Source organism: Carcharhinus amblyrhynchos, chromosome X (genome assembly GCF_965287045.1).
Source record: "Carcharhinus amblyrhynchos chromosome X, sCarAmb.v2.hapA, whole genome shotgun sequence".
NCBI lineage: Eukaryota > Metazoa > Chordata > Chondrichthyes > Carcharhiniformes > Carcharhinidae > Carcharhinus > Carcharhinus amblyrhynchos.
This window is the reverse complement of record NC_137359.1, coordinates 15612005-15633834: the sequence shown is the minus strand read 5'-3', so window position 1 is coordinate 15633834 and position 21830 is coordinate 15612005. Positions and strand designations below refer to the sequence as shown.

At 48.4% G+C, this 21830-nt stretch overlaps 1 protein-coding gene across 1 annotated transcript in view; it reads left to right on the top strand.

The window, feature by feature from the left end:
* LOC145361843 (integrin alpha-7-like) overlaps nucleotides 1-11354 on the top strand; it is a 149429-nt gene extending 138075 nt beyond the window's left edge. The window contains 2 exon segments of the mRNA XM_080217811.1: nucleotides 644-769; nucleotides 10409-11354. Of these exon segments, the coding sequence (XP_080073937.1) occupies nucleotides 644-769; nucleotides 10409-10567 (285 nt within the window). The 3' untranslated portion in view covers nucleotides 10568-11354.
* The last annotated feature ends 10476 nt before the right edge of the window (nucleotides 11355-21830 follow it).

Below are 21830 nucleotides of genomic sequence, written 5' to 3'. Positions count from 1 at the left end.
ACACACACTCTCTCACACACACACACTCTCTCACACACACACTCTCTCTCACACACACACACTCTCTCACACACACACACTCTCTCTCTCACACACACACTCTCTCTCACACTCACTCTCTCTCAAGACACACACACACTTTCTCTCTCTCACACACACTCTCTCACACTCTCTCTCACACACACACTCTCTCACACTCACTCTCAAGACACACACACTCTCTCACACACACACACACTTTCTCTATCTCACACACACTCTCTCACACACACACTCTCACACACACTCTCTCTCTCTCACACACACTCTCTCTCACACACACTCTCTCTCACACACACTCTCTCTCACACACACTCTCTCTCTCACACACACTCTCTCTCTGTCACACACACACACACTTTCTCTCTCACACACACACACTCTCTCACACACACACACTCTCTCTCACACACACACTCTCTCTCACACACACACTCTCTCTCACACACACTCTCTCTCTCACACACACTCTCTCTCTCACACACTCTCTCTCTCTCTCTCTCACACACACACTCTCTCACACTCACTCTCTCTCAAGACACACACACTGCTTTCTGAGTCCATGAGCATGTATTACAATTGCTGTCACCTTTAATCTATCCAGACTGTCTTGAAAATATACCCAGAAAAGGCGAGTGTGGGATATGTCGGAGCACCCTGGCTGATAATCCTCATTGCTGTGCTCGCAGGAATCCTAGTCCTGGCTCTGCTCGTGTTCCTGCTCTGGAAGGTAAGCGTAGATCTGATATAACTGGTGACTCTTTCAATGGGTGGCTCTGATTTAAACCAATTCACCCTGGAGCCTGCTTCTTCCACATTTGTGTGGAGGTTGGAGCAACATGCATAGAAATGCTGCTCAGTAATTAGCTGAAGGGTGCAGATGGGACATTCCAGTTCAAAACTAAACAGCACGGTCCATTTGAGGCTGATACACTCAAAAATCTTAGTGCCATGCATCATGAATGAGTGATGCTAGCCCTGGTCACTGTTACACCAGGATCTAGAGTTGGATAAAAAAGAGGCCTTTGCTGTTTTGATTTACTCATGGGATTTGGGCACCTCATGAATGAATACAGGTATGTTTTATACAGGTTTAAGTTTAAAGTTTATTTATTAGTGTCACGAGTAGCCTTACATTAACACTGCAATGAAGTTACTGTGAAAATCCCCTAGTCACCACACTCCTGTTCGGGTACACCGAGGGAGAATTTAGCACGGCCAATACTCCCTAACCAGCATGTCTTTAGACCGTGGGAGGAAACCGGAGCACCCGGAGGAAACCCACGCAGACACAGGGGAGAATGTGCAAACTCCACACAGACAGTGACCCAAGCCGGGAATCGAACCCGGGTCCCTGGCGCTGTGAGGCAGCAGTGCTAACCACTGTGCCACCACACCACCCCAGAGTTTATTTAGTATTGTCACGAGCGGGCTTACATTAACACTGTAATGAAGTTACTGTGAAAATCCCCTTGTCGCCACATTCTGGTGTACTGAGGGAGACTTTAGCACAGCCAATGCACCTAACCAGCACACCTTTGGAGTGTGGGAGGAAACCGGAGCACCTGGAGGAAACCCACGCAGATACGGGGAGAACGTGCAAAGACGATGACCCAATCCGGGAATTGAACCCAGGTCCCGGCACTGTGAGGCAGCAGTGTTAACCACTGTGCCACCGTGCCAGGAGGTTTAATATAACCTCCTTATATTTGTACCCAATGCCTTTTCTCCCAAGTGTTGAACTAGGCTGCAAGGGAGTGAAGGACGGAGACTTAGCACTACGGTATTGTAGCCAGGTCTTTGGCCCTCAGGAGGTGGTGGGGAGGTATGAGACTGGTAAATTTACTCTGCTATCCATCTTGAAAGCTGCACTCTCCAGCTTTGATGATTTGGTCACCTTGTATCAAGTAACGTGGCCATCACAGACCAGAATCAGTTTGCTTGACTGCTTACATTGTCGAACATATTTGACATGTAGTTCGTTGTAAATCACGAGGGGTGAAAGTTCCATGCAATTGAATCGGAAATGTTCCCTCTAAGCAGAATTTTGCACTCTGAAGACTATCAGAAATTGAGCAGGAGGTGGCCATTCGGCCCCTCGAGCCCTGCGCCCCCATTCAGTAAGACCATGGCCGATCCGCCATTCCTCATGTCCACTTTCCTGCCCTTTCCCCGAAAACCCTCGATTCTCTCACTGATCAGAAATCTATCTCAGCCTTAAATATACACAAGGACTCTGCCCCCCACACAGCTCCCTGTGGCACAGCGTTCCAAAGACTCACAACCCTCTGAGAGAAGAAATCCCTCCTCATCTCAGTCTGAGATTGGTGCTCCTTTATTCTGAGACTCTGTCCTCTGGTTCTAGACTCTCCCATGAGGGGGGAACATCGTCTCAGCATTGACCCTGTCAAACCCTAAAAAAATCCTATGGGTGCAATTTTCCTGTCCCACAAAACCGTGGGAGTTGTAGCAGGCTGGGGGTGGACCATGCAAAGATTGACCTCGGGCAGGATTTTCCAGCCTCGGGGCCAAGTGCATCCTTGCTCATCCCAAAACAGTAAAATCCCACCTCAAGGTCAGCGTCCCTCTCCATGCTCCACCCCTCGCCCGCTCCGATTCCCATGGCAGGCGGGGCGGTAAAATTCTGGCCTGTGTGTCCGGCCTGTTACACACGAGGAAAATTCTTCTCCAAGGATTGGTTAACGTCCCAAATTAATGACTGCAGGAAGGAGGGCAATGCTTGCACAATGGGCTGCAAAGTTAATCACACAAAATATCAAATATGAAGCATTTTGAATTCCTTCGAATGAGAAAAGAACAAGCCACACGGGATGGTGATATGGGTACCTGCCGAGTCCCTGTTCTTTCAGGAATTTTCCTCAAGAAAGAGGCAATTCTGTTGTCAAGTTGATTCCTGGTGGCTAACCAGAGGCAGTACCGTAGTGGTACTGTCACTGGGTTAGTAATCCAGAGACCAGCATGAAGCTCTGGAGACCTGGGTTCGAATCCCACCACAGCAGATGGTGAAATTTAAATTTAAGAAAAATGTGGGATTAAGTTTACATTGCTGATCGCCCCTTCTGAAATGGCCTAGCAAACTGCCCAGTCCGAGGGCAATAAATGTCAACATCTCATGAAAGGGTAAAGCAATTTTTTCCCTTTTTTGTTACCTGAAGAATCTTTTATTAATGTTTTGTCTGCACTTCAGCCCCACGCTCCTCATCTATGGGCACCCAGTGTGGAAACAGCGGGAGCGGGAATGAACTTGCTCCTGGGCCTGGCCCGACTTGCATTAAACAGATAAACAGACCCAGGCAGCAGGCGACCGAGGAGTGGGGGAGGGGGTCATCCGACTTGACTGTTTGCCCCCCTGCCGTGGCTATATCCGCAGGCAGGTGTCCCTGGAGAGGGAGGGTGCGGAGTCCGAGGGCACCGTGGAGGCCTTCTGTGCCTGTCAGGTACCGCAGGGACTGGGGTTTATTCTTGACATTTTTAACCACGTTTTGGTTTGATGTTTTCAACTACCATAGAAATCCCGACAGTGCAGAAGGAGGCCATTCGGCCCATTGATGCTGCACCAACCACAATCCCACCCAGGCCCTATCCCTATAACCCCATGTATTTACCCTGCTAATCCCCCTGATACTAAGGGGCAATTTAGCATGGCCAATCCCCCTAACCTGCACATCTTTGGACACTAAGGGGCAATTTAGCATGGCCAATCCCCCTAACCTGCACATCTTTGGACACTAAGGGGCAATTTAGCATGGCCAATCCCCCTAACCTGCACATCTTTGGACACTAAGGGGCAATTTAGCACGGCCAGTCCACCCAACCTACATATCTTTGGACTGTGGAAGGAAACTGGAGCACCTGGAGGAAACCCACGCAGACACGGGGAGAACATGCAGACTCCGCACAGTGACCCAAGCCGGGAATTGAACCCAGGTCCCTGGCGCTGTGAGGCAGCAGTGCTAACCACTGTGCCACCCTGTGATTTAAGAATCCTTTATGCTTTTTGTTATGGCCACTTGCCTACCCCCCTCCCTCCCCTTTAGGGGGCTGTTCCTTTGCCTTTGTCCATTAGTTGGTTTAATTTAGCCGATTGGATTTGCCAAAAGAATGGCTACACCCCTGTGGCACAGTGGCAGTGCCCCTATCGCTTGACCAGAAGCTCGGGGTTTGAGTGCCACGCCAGGACCTGTTGGCCTCAGAAGGAGTGTTCTGAGTGCTGTTTGATAATCAACTCGGGAGTCCATTTTCCCCGCCCTTCTGTCAAAAGGGGGGAAAAAATGTGTGGGTGTAAAGAGAGACACCAAAAAAAACCCAACAGTACCTGAAAGGAGAAACGGTACCCCACCCGCACCACCTCTGACCCGCCTTTGGAGGGCGCCTCGCTCATCCTGACTTACTTTTCCTGTCGTAACGCTGGCCAAACATTGCTTCCTTGTAGTGCGGTTTCTTCAAACGAACGAGCAAAGACTCCCAGTATGAAACTGAATATCACAGGGCCCATCTTCAAACCCAGCCGTCGGACCAGCAGAAACTGGCCGCCGAGGCCTAATGCCCCACGTCTGCAGCTGGTAATTGTAGCGACAAAGCCTGTGCTTGGCCCGGGTGGTTGGTATGGTAGTGGGCAGTGCCGGTGGGCATGGTGTGTGTTTTTTTTCTTTTTGCACGGGCACTCAGCACCTGTATGCCAGAGGTGTGTAAGGATTATCAGTAAGTCGCAAAGGTTTAAACGGATCAAAGAAGGGGATGTGGAACTAGTTACGTTCCCTTAGATTGCACCCATTCCCCCCCCTCCCTTTGAAAAGGGGGGTGGGCTATTTGTACTGAGCAATTGGAAAGATCTGACCCTCAAACAAAGAACAGTACGGCACCCTCCAAGCATGCGCCAATCACATTGTCCTATCAAGACCAACCGCCTGGATGCAAATTTGTCATCAACTTTTAGAAGTGTGCAGCAAGGAGAGAATTTTTCATGTGCAAAGGAGAATTTTCTTATCAATAAAATATCTCTCTGGCCCAAAGAAAGGAACGAAAAGTGTTGAATCTACTTCTGTTCAGCACAGGAACAGGCCCTTCGGCCCACCAAGCCTGTGCCGATCACGTTGTCCTATCTACACCAACCGCCTGTATCCCTCTACTCCCCGTCTGTTCATGTGTCTATCCAGATAAGTCTGGAATGTGGCTAATGTATCTGCCTCAACCACCTCACTTGGCACCTCACAGGCCCCCACCACCCTCTGTGTAAAAAACTCCCCCCTCACATCTCCACTGAACCTTTCCCCCCTTATCTTGAACTTGTGCCCCCTTGTAATTGTCATTTCTGCCCCTGGGAAAAAGCTTCCAACTGTTCACCCTATCCACACCCCTCATAATTTTATAAACTTCTATCGGGTCACCCCCTCAGCCTCCGTCTTTCCAGGGAGAACAATCCCAGTTTATTCAATCTCTCCTCATAGCTAATACCCTCCATACCAGGCAACATCCTGGTAAACCTTTTCTGTACCCTCTCCAAAACCTCCACATCCTTCTGAATTGGACACAGTATTCTAAATGTGGCCTCACCAACGTTTTATATAACTGTAACATAATTTGTCATCTTTTATATACTCGATGCCCCGGCCAATGAAGGCAACATGCTTTCTTCACCACCTTTTCCACCTGTGCTGCCACTTTTAAGAATCTGTGGACCTGTACTCCCAGATCTCTCTGTGTGTCAATGCTCCTGATGGTTCTGCCATTTATTTTAGAGCTCCCACCTGAATTGGATCTACCAAAATGCATCACCTCACACTTGTCCAACGAGCAACGAGTGATGCTTTTCCAGTCCACTGTCTGAGCATAAAGTCAATCAAAACCAGTCAAATTTTAGCCCCAACTGAGGGGAGAAAACTTTCCTGGCAAATCCCAGCAACTTGCACCAGAGAGGATGAAGGGAAAAATCACCAGGATGCTGCCTGGGATGGAGCATTGAAGTTATGAAGAGAGGTTGGAGAGGCTTGGGTTGTTTTCTCTGGAGCAGAGAAGACTGAGGGGCGACCTGATCAAGATGTACAAGATTCTGAGGGACGTGGACAGAGTGGATAGGGAGCAGCTGTTCCCCTTAGTTGAAGGGTCAGTTATGAGGGGACACAGGTTAAAGGAGGTTTAGGGGGGATTTGAGGAAAACTTTTTTACCCAGAGGTTGGTGAGGGTCTGAAGTGCGCTGCCTGGGAGGGAGGTGGAGGCAGGATGCCTCACATCGCTTAAAACTTTAAGGTTTAAGTTTATTTATTATTGTCACAAGTAGGCTTACATTAACACTGCAATGAAGTTACAGTGAAAATCCCCAAGTCACCACACTCCAACGCACCTAACCAGCACGTCTTTCAGACTTTGGGAGGAAACCGGAGCGCCCGGAGGAAACCCACACAGACACGGGGAGAATGTGCAGACTCTGCACAGACAGTGACCCAAGCCGGGAATTGAACCTGGGTCCCTGGTGCTGTGAGGCAGCAGTGGTAACCACTGTGCCACCCTTTGACTCTCTCTATCAGAACTGAGAGGGAAAATGTGTTAGATGTCATACTATAGCTGGAAAAGATTGCAACAAAAAAGAACGAGAGATAGATGACCAGATGCGGAGGGTGGGCGGTGGGGGGGGGTGGGGGGAGTGTTTTTTTTGTTTGGGTACCTGAGCAGAAACTCCAAAGTATGTTGTCAACCTGACTAGACCCCAACAGTTTTTTCTGTTTTGGCATTCGTGTGAGGGTAAGGTGTTTAGCTCCAGATGTGATTCTGTTGACACCAGGAATGTTTTATCAACACAAACTTTATTTCACAATAACTATAACAAATGAACTAGCTTAACTTTTGCCAATTGAAATACTTAAAATTGACACTATAATTCTTAACTGCTAACCTATCTCTATTAGTTCCAATTTAAGCAATATTCCTATTATAGACTTAAACTGCTCTTCAAAACCAGTTAGCAACATACAAGCTTATACTTGTTAACAGTCCTAGAGCCTTTGGACACCTCTGGAGAGAGACAGACATCTGTCTTCTGACAGCCCTAAATAGCAGCCTCCAGAGAGGGCAAGAGAGAGAGAGAGACACCTGTTCTCTGATACTCAAACAGCAGCCTCCAGAGAGAGAGAGAGAGAGACAGAATGAAGTCTTCAGAACCAAGCAGAAACTGACTGTTTGGAAATATAAGAGACTGTGTGTTTTTCCTGCAAGCTTAGCTCCTCCCATTGACATGACTCTGACTCTGTGAATCAACCCCAGGGGATTCGATTTTGATTTGATTTGATTTATTATTGTCACATGTATTGGGATACAGTGAAAAGTATTGTTTCTTGCGTGCTATACAGACAAAGCATACCGTTCATAGAGCACATAGGGGAGAAAGAAAGGAGAGAGTGCAGAATGTAGCGTTACAGTCATAGCTAGGGTGTAGAGAAAGATCAGCTTAATATTTGATTTGATTTATTATTGTCACATGTATTGGGATACAGTGAAAAGCATTGCTTCTTACACACTATACAAAGCATGCTGTTCATAGAGAAGGAAAGGAGAGAGTGCAGAATGTAGTGTTACAGTTACAGATAGGGTGTAGAGAAAGATCAACTTAATATTTGATTTATTATTGTCACGTGCTGGGATACAGTGAAAAGTATTGTTTCTTGTGCACTAAATAGACAAAGCATACCGTTCATAGAGTACATAGGGGAGAAGGAAAGGAGAGAGTGCAGAATGTAGTGTTACAGGCATAGTTAATGTGTAAAGAAAGATCAACTTAATGTGAGGTAAGTCCATTCAAAAGTCTGACAGCAGTAGTGAAGAGGCTGTTCTTGAGTCGGTTGGTACGTGACCTCAGACTTTTGTATCTTTTTCCTGATGGAAGAAGGTGGAAGAGAGAATGTTCGGGGTGTGTGGGGTCCTTAATTATGCTGGCTGCTTTACTGAGGCAGCGGGAAGTGTAGACAGAGTCAATGGATGGGAGGCTGGTTTGTGTGATGGATTGGGATTCATTTACGACCTTTTGTAGTTCCTTATTGTCTTGGACAGAGCAGGAGCCCATACCAAGCTGTGATACAACCAGAAAGAATGCTTTCTATGTTGCATCTGTAAAAGTTGGTGAGAGTTGTAGCTGACATGCCAAATTTCCTTAGCCTGAGAAAGTAGAGGTGTTGGTGGGCTTTCTTAACTCCTGTTAAGAGGACAGGTTGTTGGTGACCAAGAAACTTGAAGCACTCGACCATTTGTAGTTCTTCCCCGTTGATAGAAACGTGGAAAATAGAACAGTACAGCACAGTGCAGGCCCTTCGGCCCTCAATGTTGTGCCAAACTATGGCCAAACCCAAGATCAAGCTATCCCATTCCCTATCATTCTGGTGTGCTCCATGTGCCTATCCAATAACCACATGAAAGTTCCTAAAGTGTCTGACTCCACTATCACAGCAGGCAGTGCATTCCACACCCCAACCACTCTCTGAGTAAAGAATCTACCTCGGACATCCCTCCTATATCTCCCACCATGAACCTTATAGTTATGTCCCCTAGTAACAGCTACATCCACCTGAGGAAATAGTCTCTGCATGTCCACTCTATCTATCCCCCTCATCATCTTATAAACCTCTATTAAGTCGCCTCTCATCCTCCTCTGCTCTAAAGAGAAAAGCCCCAGCTCCCTCAATCTTTCCTCATCAGACCTACCCTCCAAACCAGGCAGCATCCTGGTAAATCTCCTCTGCACTCTCTCCAATGCTTCCACATCCTTCTTATAGTGAAGTGACCAGAACTGCACACAATATTCCAAATATGCTCTCACCAAGGTCCTGTATAGTTGCAGCATAACCCCACGGCTCTTAAAACTCAAACCCCTTGTTAATAAACGCTAACACAATATAAGCCTTCTTATGTAGACAGGGGCATTGTTCTCCTCTACATGTTCTCCACTAAAGACAGTCATCACTCGAGGCAAGGCATCAGTGGACAGACTTGAAACAGCCATTGTGACTTGCTGAGGAAATAATCCTTACGCGACCTCATTTACTGTGATGGTAATGGATGGGTTTGCAGTGTGTGTTGTGTTGTGCGTGTGAATGTGTGTGTGTGTGTGTGTGTGTGTGTGTGTGTAGCATGCATTCCTGTTGATGTGTTTTTCAGCCCCATACCTTGTGAAGTTTGGATTTGTTTGTAGTATGTGCACAGTAAGATGGTCCTGAGATGCTCTGCATGAAGCACATCCTTTAATCGTGGGGTTTTACCCCGAGGCATCAGAAACCTGTCCTCCCTCCCCACCCTCCCCTGTTGCTTGTTTTACTGCACTGTAATGGTCGGATCTCGGCTGTTTCTCTGCTGAGGTGATGCCAGCCTGGGCCCATTCTGAATGCTTTGGGTTTCATGAAGGAAAGGGCACCACAAAGTCTCACCTTGGGAAACATACTGGAATGTTTGGGAATCGGAGCAGGCGAGGGGGCGGACCACGGAAAGCTCCATTGACCTCGGGTGGGATTTTACGGTTTTGGGGCGAGCGAGGCCGTAAAATGCTGCCCACTATTTAGTGTTCTCTCTCTCCTCCCTGGCTCTCTTTCAAGGACCTCCTGAGGTAACATTCGATGAGGCTGCCTCGACCCACAAGCTAGTCTTTCTGTCCACTTCCGAAAGCTGAGACGGTTGGTGAACAGGATATGGAGCATCTTCCATTTATGTGCAGCTGAGATACCAGCAAGGGATTGGGTAAAAGTCCGACCAATGTCAGACAAATGTAATTGGGAATCAAGGGTGGGCCATGAACCTGTGACAGATAGATTCTAGTTAAATTCCAGTACGTCATCCCAAAGCCAATGCAATGCAGTCGCTATTGGATTGCTCACAGATACATAGCCGGTGGCTTAAAAGAAGATGTGTAGGTTTGATGGTTTAGCCATGGGAAGTGTGTGGGGTTACGGAGCAGGGGGAGAAGGGCTGACTAAGATACTATGTCAGAGAAAGTCAGTGAATGCAATGGGCCGAATGGCCTCTTCTGCTCATTCTATAGTCCTTGCTATAGAGGGAGTACAGCGAAGGTTTACCAGGCTGATTCCTGGGATGGCAGCTCTGTCATATGAGAAGAGAATAAGTCGGTTAGGATTATATTCACTGGAGTTTATCAGAGTGAGAGGGGATCTGATAGAAACTTATAAAATTCTAACAGGGTTAGACAGGGTAGATTCAGAAAGAATGTTCCCGATGGTGGAGGGAGTACAGAACTAGGGGTCATGGTTTGAGGATAAGGGGTAAAAACCCAGTCATAATGTCAAAACTGTGATTTCATGCCACATTCTAAAATGTCCTCTCTCTCTCTCTCTATTGCTCTCTCTGTTCTTTACAGTGTGGATTTTTTAAGCGCTCCCGTTACAATGACACAGTCCCACAATACCACGCCGTCCGGATAGGCAAAGAAGAACGACAGCTACACATGGATGAAAAAAAGACACAATATCAAAAGGAATGGATGACCCATTGGATTGATAGTGACAGCTACTCATGAGAGCCTTATTTATTTTTATATTCTTTAATACTGAGGCCTAACGATCCAACAGCAAAACACACCTCCCCACCGCCACTCCCAAAGTAATCCCTGTATGTTTCTGATTATAGCACTGAAATCAAATGCATCAATGTTCTGAGATGGTGAGAGCTACCATATTTGCACCTGGGCACAAAGTCTGCCACCCGCCAACACTCTAATACCTCTGTGACCATCTGATCGGGAACTGTCATGGTGCCCGCTGTTGAACAGTCAACAGACTTGGTGTCATTTGTACTAGTTGTACACATGGGTGGTAAGACCCACCCTCCAACCACGCGCCTGCTGTCTTGGTGTGGCTCAAATATCAGTTTGAATAATCTGTCGTCACTGGGTTTCCGAGTTGAATGTGGATTCAGGAAATCGAGTGCTCCCTTGTAACTGATCAGACAGCACGCCCTGACCGTGGAGTTGTTTTGTGAGCCCAGTCCACACAGGTTTGCGCGAAAGCTGATTAGCTGAAAGATGTCCTTTGTCCACGACTCTGCTGTTGAGACGTCGCAGAGCAAGCCAAGACCTCGTGGCTCCTACGGACACCTCAACCCGGCACGGTGGCGCAATGGTTAGCACCGCCTCCTCACAGTGCGAGGGACCCGGGTTCAATTCCCAGCTTGTGCCACTGTCTGTGTGGAGTTTGCATGTTCTCCATGTGTCTGCTTGGGTTTCCTCCGAGTGCTCCGGTTTCCTCCCACGATCTGAAAGACATGCGGCTTAAGTGGATTGGCCATGCTAAATTGCCCTTAGTGTCCAAAGATGTGTAGGTTAGGGTGGATTGGCCATGCTAAATTGTCCCTTAGTGTCCAAAGATGTGCAGGTTAGGTGGATTGGCCATGCTAAATTGTCCCTTAGTGTCCAAAGATGTGCAGGTTAGGTGGATTGGCCATGCTAAATTGCCCCTTAGCGTCCAAAGATGTGCAGGTTAGGGTGGATTGGCCGTGGCAAATTGCCCTTTAATATTAGGAGGATTAACACAGCAAGTACATGGGGTTCTTGTGTTAGGGCCTGGATGGGATTGTTGTCAGTGCAGGCTCAATGGGCCGAATAGCCTTCTGTACTGTAGGGATTCAAACCTAAAGTCTCCATCCCTTGATCCTGACACTCACCACCTGTGGCACTTTTGCTCCCAACATCAGGAGCTTGGCGCAATCTCACGCGATAGGGATCCCGAGGCGTTGGCAGCATAATCACCAAATCAGAGGATAATGTTTACGGAATAGAGAAATGAAACATGAGGATTTGTGTCAAACAGGCCCGAAGTGTCGTTTCCCGCGAATGACTGAGAGCGCTCTCAGGGATGTCAAATGCGGTAGCCATCTTGAGCACAGCAAGATTCCAGCAACAGCAGAGAGGTGACTGACACAGGAAGTGGGTGATTCGGCCCAGTTGCCGATGTTTCCGCTTCAGGGAAACCTCTTCCCACCCCTCTCCACCTGTCCCTATCACCAGATAATCTGGTTAATTACAAAGGTGAATGAATCCATGGGGCCCCTCCGTACTACCCCCACCCGTGCCGGCCCAACATTTGAGGTTGTCAGCAGTGAGTGCTCCCACTGAGCCCAGCTATGGTGCTGGGAGATCAGTGAGTTTGTCCTGTAAATGGTCCCAGGGTTTGAGTAAGCCGTCTGTGTTGGGGATAGTACTGGGGGGTCTGTAATGGGGATAGTGCCGGGGGAGATGGGTCTGTGATGGGGATAGTGCCGGGGCGGGGGGGGGGGTCTGTGATGGGGATAGTGCCGGGGGGGGGGGGGGGGGGGGTCTGTGATGGGGATAGTGCCGGGGGGGATCTGTGATGGGGATGGTGCTGGGGGGGCGGGGGGTCTGGGTTGGGGATAGTGCCGGGGCGGGGGGGGGCGGGGGGGTCTGTAATGGGGACAGTGCCGGGGGGTCTGTGTTACACATTGCTTCCCCAAAACTGGGATAGACAAATGGACGGATGGACTGGACTTTCAGTTCCATCTTTCAATGCACTTTCAGTCTGGAAGGCAATACCCAATTCCCAACAAAATCATCACAGTCGCGGATAATGGAATCATTCTGTAAGGTGAGGATATACTAGCGATGTTAATTTTACTCGGCAGAGCCCAGTTTAGTGATAGGGAGATAACACTAAAGGATAGGCCTTCCCAATGGAATGGCAGATGGCAAAATGAGAACTCGTAAAGTGTCCACGGACTTGTTTTAAGAGTTAACCTTGTTACCCTCACGGTCATTTCATAGAATCATACAATCCCTACACTGCTGAAGGAGCCTATTCGGCCCATTGAGCCTGCACCAACAATCCCTCCCGGGCCCTATCCCCGTAACCCCATACATAGCTGATCCCCCCTAACATGAAGGGACAATTCAGCATGGCCAATCCACCTAACCTACACACCTTTTGGAGCGTGGGAGGAAACCAGAGCACCCAGAGGAAACCCACGCAGATATGGGCGAAAGATGTCATCAAACTTCAATGAGTGGTCTGAAATACTGAGCAAAGACCATATAAATCATCAGAATTAATGTCACTTCGTTCAATTCCTATCCGGTTTTCTGTTGTAAAATTGCTGTTGCCAAATGTCACTCCAATTCCTGATCCAGATGTCTAATCTGTGGCACATGTGAGAGAATATTTGGCTCAAATTCAAGCATTTTTATATCACAGCTCTGCTACTGAAACTGGCTCGAGATCTGTTAAAACCTCCTATTTTAAGCGTGAGGGCACACTCAGTGCCAAAGCTAAATAGCTGCCACTGGCCACTATATGAGCTGCCAAATGGGCCTACTCAGACAGGCCAAGATCTCAGTCTGCCTGTGCAGGCCAACAATGTCTCTCCCCCTGCACACTTGTTTCAGTGTTTCCACAATCTGATCAGGGTGAATCCCCAAGCACCCTTCATCTCTTTTTCAGCGTGGAAACAGGCCCTTCGGCCCAACTTGTTCATGCTGCCCCATTTTTACCACTAAGCTAGTCCCAACTGCCTGCATTTGGCCCATATCTCTCTATATCCATCGTACCCATGTAACTGTCTAAATGTTTTTTAAAAAACAAAATTGTACCCGCCTCTACTTCTACCTCTGGCAGCTTGTTCCAGACACTCATCGCCCTCCGTGTGAAAAAATTGTCTCTCTGGACCCTTTTGTATCTCTCCCCTCTCACCTTAAACCTCTGCCCTCTAGTTTTAGACTCCCCTACCTTTGGGAAAAGATATTGACTATCTAACTGATCTGTGCCCCTCATTATTTTATAGACCTCTATAAGATCACCCCTCAGCCTCCTACGCTCCAGAGAAAAAGTCCCAGTCTATCCAGCCTCTCCTTATAACTCAATCCATCAAGTCCAGGTAGCATCCTAGTAAATCTTTTCTGCACTCCTTCTAGTTTAATAATATCCTTACTATAATAGGGTGACCAGAACTGTGCACAGTATTCCAAGTGTGGCCTTACCAATGTCTTGTACAACTTCAACAAGACGTCCCAACTCCTGTACTCAATGTTCTGACCAATGAAACCAAGCCAACTGCCTTCTTTGTATTCAAGAGGCGGCTGGATATAGCACTTGGGGTGATGGCATCAAAGGTTATGGGGAGAAAGCAGGATTAGTCTATTAAGTTGTACGATCAGCCATGACTGTAATGAATGGCAGAACAGACTTGAAGGGCCAAATGGCCTCCTGCTCCTGTCTTCTATGTTTCACCACTCTGTCCATCTGTGACTCCACTTTCAAGGAGCTCTGAACCTGTAACCCTAGATCTCTTCGCTCTGTAACTCTCCCCAGCGCCCTACCACTAACTGAGTAAGTCCTGCCCAATTTGATCTACCAAAATGCATCACCTCGCATTCATCTAAATTAAACTCCATCTGCCATTCGTTGGCTCACTGGCCCAATTGATCAAGATCCTGTTGCAATCAAAGATAACCTTCTTCACTGTCCACTGTGCCACCAATCATGGTGCCATCTTCAAACTTACTAACCATGCCTCCTAAATTCTCATTTTTCTTGTTTTGTTCAAGCCCTTTGGGCGATGGTTTTTGCCCACTCACGGGCCCGACTGACGGCCGGCCACCATGGCAGCGAAGCAACCTGCCGACTGCCCCCTTTCACCGATGACGTTGGCGTCTCCTAGGCGACGGTGCCAGGCCCGTTGTGTTGTCAGATCACAGGAAGCGGTAAGCACCCGCTGACGGAATCCTTAGGGACTGACCCAGGTGTTCTGCCTGTGGGCGTGAGGCACTGACGAACACTAGTGTGCGTGGAGATTGGCGGCGCCCGAAGTGAATCCTGACCTAAAGCTGCTTTTGAAGGGGCAAGTCACTGTGAGAAACTAAAACTGAAAAGTAATATCCGCTCCAGAGAATAGATTGCTTCAATCCAGGTCAGAGTTCCTTCCTGATGAATGTTCTCTGTGAACTGACATGTACTTGAGGATTATTATAATTACTGGAAAGACCAAAATGTTTTCAAGTGGGAATTCAAGAGCAGAAAATACAGGAAATATGCAGAGGGTGTGGAAAACAAAAGGCTTCATAGAATCCCTATAGTGCAGAAAGAGGCCATTCAGCCCATTGAGTCTGCACTGACCACAATCCCACCCAGGCCCCACACCCCCATCCCTACATATTTACCCCGCAAATCCCTCTAACCTACGCATCTCAGGACACTAAGGGGCAATTTTAGCATGGCCAATCCACCTAACCCGCACATCTTTAGAGTGTGGGAGGAAACCGGAGCACCCGGAGGAAACCCATACAGACATGGGGAGAGTGTGCAGACTCCACACAGACAGTGACCCAAGCCGGGAATCGAACCCGGGTCCCTGGTGTTGTGAGGCAGCAATGCTAACCACTGTGCCACCCCTAGTTTATCGGCACCCTGGCCTGCTCCAGCACAACACTACCCCTTCCCTACCTGACCACCTGCCCCTGGCTGTTCATTTGCTCCCATTAACACATCCTGCTATCTCGTTTTTGCCGCTATTAGCACTACCCCACCCCCCGCAGAACCATTAACATTCCCCTTTATCTTATGACCAGCTCACAGAAACATAGGAAATAGAATCAGGGTGAGGCCATTCGGCCCTTTGAGCCTGCTCTACAACTCATTATGATCATGGCTGATCATCCAACTGAGTAACCTGATTCTGCCTTTGCCCCCCCCGCCAATGCTTTGATCACCTTCGCCCCAAGTATTCTATCCAATTGCCTCACAAGTTGCAATGCTTGCTGTTTCTCATTCCATTGGAGATCTCTACTTTGGTGTAATGATGGGATTAAGAACCATGTAGTGAAAGTACAAATGACACCAAGTTTGAACTCATAGAATACAATCCCTACAGTGCAGAAGGAGGCCATTCAGCCCATCGGGTCTGCACTGACTACAATCCCACCCAGGCCCTATCCCCGTAACCCCGTGCATTTACCCGAGCTAGTCCCCTTGACATTAAGGGGTAACTTAGCATCGCCAATCCACTTAACCTGTATGTCTTTGGAGGTGGGAGGAAACTGGAGAAATCCACGCAGACATGGAGAGAATGTGCAAACTCCACACAGACAGTGACCCAAGCCAGGAATCGAACCCGGGTCCGTGACACTGTGAGGCAGCAGTGCTAGCCACTGTGCCACCGTATATGACCTGTGGGAGGAAACCGGAGCCCCCGGAGGAAACCCACACAAACACGGGGAGAATGTACGAACAGACAGTGACCTGAGCTGGCAGTTGAACCCGGATCCCTGGCGCTGTGAGGCAGCAGTGTGAACCACTGTGCTGCCCAACTCATCCAGCCCTTGGCACTTTACAAAGCCAACCAGGGACTGAGGGCGAAGACGTAAGTGTCATTGAGTTACCTTGTCCTCCCGATGAACGGATGGTGTTTGAAATTAGTCTCTTGTCAAGTAAACCTGACCTTTCTGTAATGGTGTGGTGTCATAGATCATAGTTGGCAAACAAATCCATTGGGAGAGCTCACGGCCTCTTTGAAGAGAATTAATCCAGTCTGAACTGGGCACTAAACTCAAAAGAGGAAATCAGAAACATACAATTGTTACAGGGATGCAGCATGTTTCTTTTTTATTTGTTTCTTCCTGAATTAATCGGTGCACTTGAACGTCTTGGCACATTGAAGATGTTTTTGAGATTTATTTGCGAGACAGACCGACAAAGAGCGCTGGGCTATCAAGTGCCATCTTTAACTTGGCACTTTTCCCACAAGTCACTTTGCTGTGTGCTATGCTTCAAGATTCCGTTTCCCCACCCTCAACTTCCCTCCGAGTCTTTGTCAAGAATGTTGCCTAGCAACGGCCACTGATATCGCAGAATAAGTCTCGCCCCCATCAGGATGTTTTTGGGCAATCCGCAATCTCGCTTCATGGCTCTCCGCTCCAAGGCCCCGTTACAGGCCGTGGAGTGTTGCTGCCGCTTGACGTGTCACCACGTTGGGGGAGGGGAGGGAAAATGGGAGGGGCTTCCTGCCTCTCCTGGACATTGCGGAGAGAGTGCCCACGCCTTCAGTGTGCCACACAACGTCAAGCCGTTTGAAAATCTGGTTGGGCCTATATGTGGCCTTTGGTTGGGCCTATATCATGGGTATAGACACTGAATTAATGTCTACTGAACTTTTAAGGTTTTTTTTTAAAAAGAAAGTCTGCTTTGTGCGGCAACCATTACTGTTAGTAACCTGAAGTGACTTCATTACAGTTTAATATATGGTACTGTACAGTATTAAACCTGTGCCTCGGTTGCAAGGTGTGCATTATCGGATTCTGTGGTAAGGCATCATTATTGATGTGTAGTGTTTCTCACCTCATAAACGTGGACCAATCGGTGTGGCAATATCAACCTGGGTAGTAGAAAAGCCTCTTTTCACCGGCATATCAACCCCTAGGTCTCAAATTTATGACCTTCAAGTACTACATCAACAAAACATATTCTTTCACACAGAAACTAGAAGCAGGAGGAGGTCATTTGGCCCTTCGAGCCTGCTCCGCCATTCATGGCTGATCATCAAATTCAATATCCTGATCCCCCCTCCCCCCCATATCCCTCAATCCCTTTAGCCCCAAGAGCGATATCTAATTTCTTCTTGAAATCACACAACGTTTTGGCCTCAACTACTTTCTGTGGGAGTGAATTCCACACATTCACCACCCTCTGGGTGAAGAAATTTCTCCTCACCTCAGTCCTAAAAGGTCCTCAAACTATGACCCCTAGTTCTGGACTCCCCCCACCATCAGGAACATTCTTTCTGAATCTACCCTGTCTAACCCTGTTAGAATTTTATAAGTTTCTATGAGACCCACCTCTTTTTTTTGCCTCAGCTTGAACTCTGCGCTGCCAATGCCCCATTTCCTGACAGAGTGGGTGGTTCAGCCCTCAGGCCTGTACCAAGTCTGGGTTGCCACCTGCCCCATTTTGGACTGGACTGTCCTGTTTTGCCCAGATGTTGCTCAAACCTAAGCCAGGTGCCACCGATCCGTGATTCTTTCTGAACCAGTGGCCATTTTGGACTCATCGACTTTGGCTGCTGGTTAAAGCTTAATGGTTTTCAGTGAAACGGTGCCCTGGTTGCCAGAACTATTTTCTTTTCAGATTAAAGATATTTTTAATAAGTTGTGAAAGGGCGCCTCCGTATTGAAGAACTCTCTCTCTTACTGAACCTGCAGTTGGCTGCTTTGCTCAAGCTGGGAGGCCTCTGACAGGCCCTCAGGGCCTAGAAACCATCCTGAATAGAAAGGGAGCCTGTCTCCATGGCAATTAAGGGGACGCCCCCCGTGAAAGTCCCAACGAGTGACTGTCGCCCCTGTTGATGGGCTTGACATCCAAGAGAAACTGTTCCAACTTCTGATTTCCAATCCAGCCCTCTATTATTAGAATAGAGGAGGAGGGAGATGGTGGCCAGAAGTTCACCACCACGCAGAACAGAATTCTCCGTGGGCCTCGGGCGAGATTTTACAAGCCTCACCCATGCGAGGTCGTAAAATCCCGGCTGGTATCTGGACACTGTTTAATTAGTTCCCTGTCTTCCGTCTCCTGGTTCGAATTTGCATGCTCGCGCAAATAGAGTTAGCAGAGGAAGTGTGACGTCAGTGTTACAAGAGTTAACCCTTGGGGTGAGTAATGTCTGCAGAGTTGGTGGGAGTGGGAGTGGGAGTGGCGGGGGGAAGGACAGCAGTGGAGGGTCTCACTGGCGGGTTCAGTTCTGTCCTCTGAATCGCACAGCCGTGAACTCACTGAGTTGCAGAGCAGACACGAGGGGTGGAATTGTCCGTCCTGTACCCACCCCCTCCACCACCCACGGGAATCGTGGTGGGCGGGACACGAATCATGCAAAGGTCCATTGACCTCGGGCGAGATTTTCCAGCCGGAAAATCCCACCCGATGGACCGAACGGCTTGCTTCTGCCCCTATGTTACAGGGCAGAGGGAGGCCATTTGGCCCATCACATCCACATGGCTCTCTGAATGAGCATCTCAGCCAGTGCCAATGTCCTCCTTTCCCTCCCCCACCGCAAGGCCCCGTAAACCTGCCCACTGACTCCAAGAATACTCCAAGGCTCAGCAGCCAGATTCCCAGCCGGAAGTGTTCAGCGTTGATGCCCAGATTTCACAGATAATGCACACTTAGCAGCTGACCTGTGGCCCGGAGCCCTTTAATCTCCAGGCAAAGCTCCTCTGTGACTTTTGCGACACCGGGGCTTGCATGCCGGGAGCCCCCAGCCCGCCCCACCCCTGCGGCCAGCCCGCACCTTAACTGAACAGAAATGCATTAACAATAATAATCTCTCTTCCTCCCTCTGCTGTCTTAGATAAATCAGTATTGTTGGCAAAATCTTTCGAGTTGAAGATGTTCCATTTTCTTTCACAGTTGAGTTAACCCCCCCCCCCTCCCGGATACTTACTCACATCTTTGCCCGTGTCACTGCCTCGGAACTAACCATTACCGATCGCAACCTGTGACCCACATGTCAGGTTATCCGGTAAACATCCCACATTCAGGTATCTGGATTATTCATTGTGTTTCCTTTTGTCATTTTTAGCCATTTTACAGGCATGATCATTACCATTAGGGGTGACTTGCTGGAATCGCGTGTCATGGAGTCCCGACAGTGCAGAAGGAGGCCATTTGGCCCATCGGGTCTGCACCACCAATAATCCCAGCCAGGACCTATCCCTATAACTATACGCATTTACCCTACTAACCTCCCTGACACTAAGGGGCAATTTAGCATGGCCAATCCACCTAACCTGCACATCTTTGGACACTAAGGGACAATTTAGCATGGCCAATCCATCTAACCTGCACGTTTTTGGACTCTGGGAGGAAACCGGAGCACCCAGAGGAAACCCACGCAGACATGGGGAGGACATGTAGACTCCACACAGACAGTGACCCGAGGCAGGAATCAAACCGGGGTCCCTGGTGCTGTGAAGCAGCAGTGCTAACCACTGTGCCACTGCGTTGTTTGAGAACTGATGTGATGGATGTTACAGCCTATCTCTCATCGTACTCCCTTTATGCCTAGGTCCCTGATGTCAGTGTAGCATGAGTGCACAGTTTGGGGGGCTCTAGGTAAGTCTGTTTTGTGGGATTGGGAGGATTCCAGGAGTTGCAATGTTCTCCCTTCTCCCATGCCTTGTGGCTACGTCCTGGTGTAAGGATGGACTCATTGCCTCCGCTCTCCCTTTGATCCCGAGTGACGACAGCAGTCGGGAATAGATGTTTTTAAGGATGTCAATTTAGACAAAAGTAGCAAAGCTGAAGGGTCAGCCGTACCCGTGGTGCAAGATTTGGACTTTAAACTGGTGTGGTGGGATTTCTTTCTGGGTCAGCCATACCCATGGTGCAAGATGCCAGGGAGGCTGAACTGAATTGAGGAGAAATTGAAGTAAAATTAGGGGGAATTGGCCATGCTAAATTGTCCTTTAGTGTCCAAAGATGTGTCCCATCGAGTCTGCTCCGCCATTCAATCATGGCTGATATTTCTTTCATCCTCATTCTCCTGCCTTTTCCCCATAATCCCCGATCCCCTTATTAATCCAGAAGCTACCTATCTCTGTCTTAAAGACACTCAATGAGACGGTAGTTTGCCCTCTGGCTATGTGTAGCCTCTGTTCATCGAGAAAAGCATTGATGCTACAGGGCATGTTGGTGGCGTGAAGAAAAAACATGTCTGTCTGTTCCGGGTCTCTGTTGTCGCATATCCTTCACAAAGCCTGTCACAATTAGTTAACAGCGAATATCTGTAACTGCTCCACCCGATATTTTTGTGCCTTACTTCACCGCTTCCAACGCTCCCTTCACTTTTTTTTTGTGTACACTTTGCATCCAAAAGTAGAGCTATTCTTTCCTGAGTGATTGGCATCCATTGTGTCTAGTGATTGACCAGTCTCTTTTTTTTTCTAGAACGATTTCTTCTTTAGACCCTTGCACTGTGTATCCATGGTAACTTGAGTTCAGAGGGGTGAAATGGTTGGTTCCACGGCAACACCACCGGAACCAACCCCGCCCACCACAGTCCTCTTTTACAAAATGGCCCTGGCCTCCTCAAAATGGCCGCCGGCACATCTTGGTGCTCCTGAACCGCAGCCCTGGCACGCTCCGAATTGGTGACGGCACCGTAAGGGGCCAACTTGGGAGCGCCCTCGGTGGTTGGTTCCTTCAGAGACAAAATTGGGAAGAGGGGAGGGAGGGAAAGCAAAGGAAATCTCGGCAAACGTAACCATGCCTGTCCCTCCACACGGTCAGTAGTCGGTCTGTTAGCTCGACTGCCTTTCCCGGTCTTGCCTCAGCTCCCACCGTGAGGGAGCTGCACTACATTAGGTAACGGGGAGGGAGGAGGGATAGATAATGATGCAGGATCGGGAATATACACTGGTCGGTCACTAGGCATGACTTTACTTGTCTAGCAATGATGTACCCACATCCAAAAGCAGCTATTGGACAATAACATAGCTCAGATAATCAAAGTGTTCCTTTATGAGAAAAAGAAAGTTATATGTGGTTGTATATAAATCTATATTTGAATGTGGTCGCTTTGTACGTTTTGTTAACAAGTCTCTTTTCTTTATCGAAAGTTTGTCAGACTGTTTACTTATTTAATGTCCAATTCTCAGAAATAATTAAAAATTGGAAATGTGGAACATCCCAGAGTGTTCATTACGTCATTCGGTGCGTTTAGTTTTCCTGATTTTCACCCTGGCCTGAATGCAGTGGAGGTGCCTGCGTGTCCTTGGTTACATCTTCAGCAAC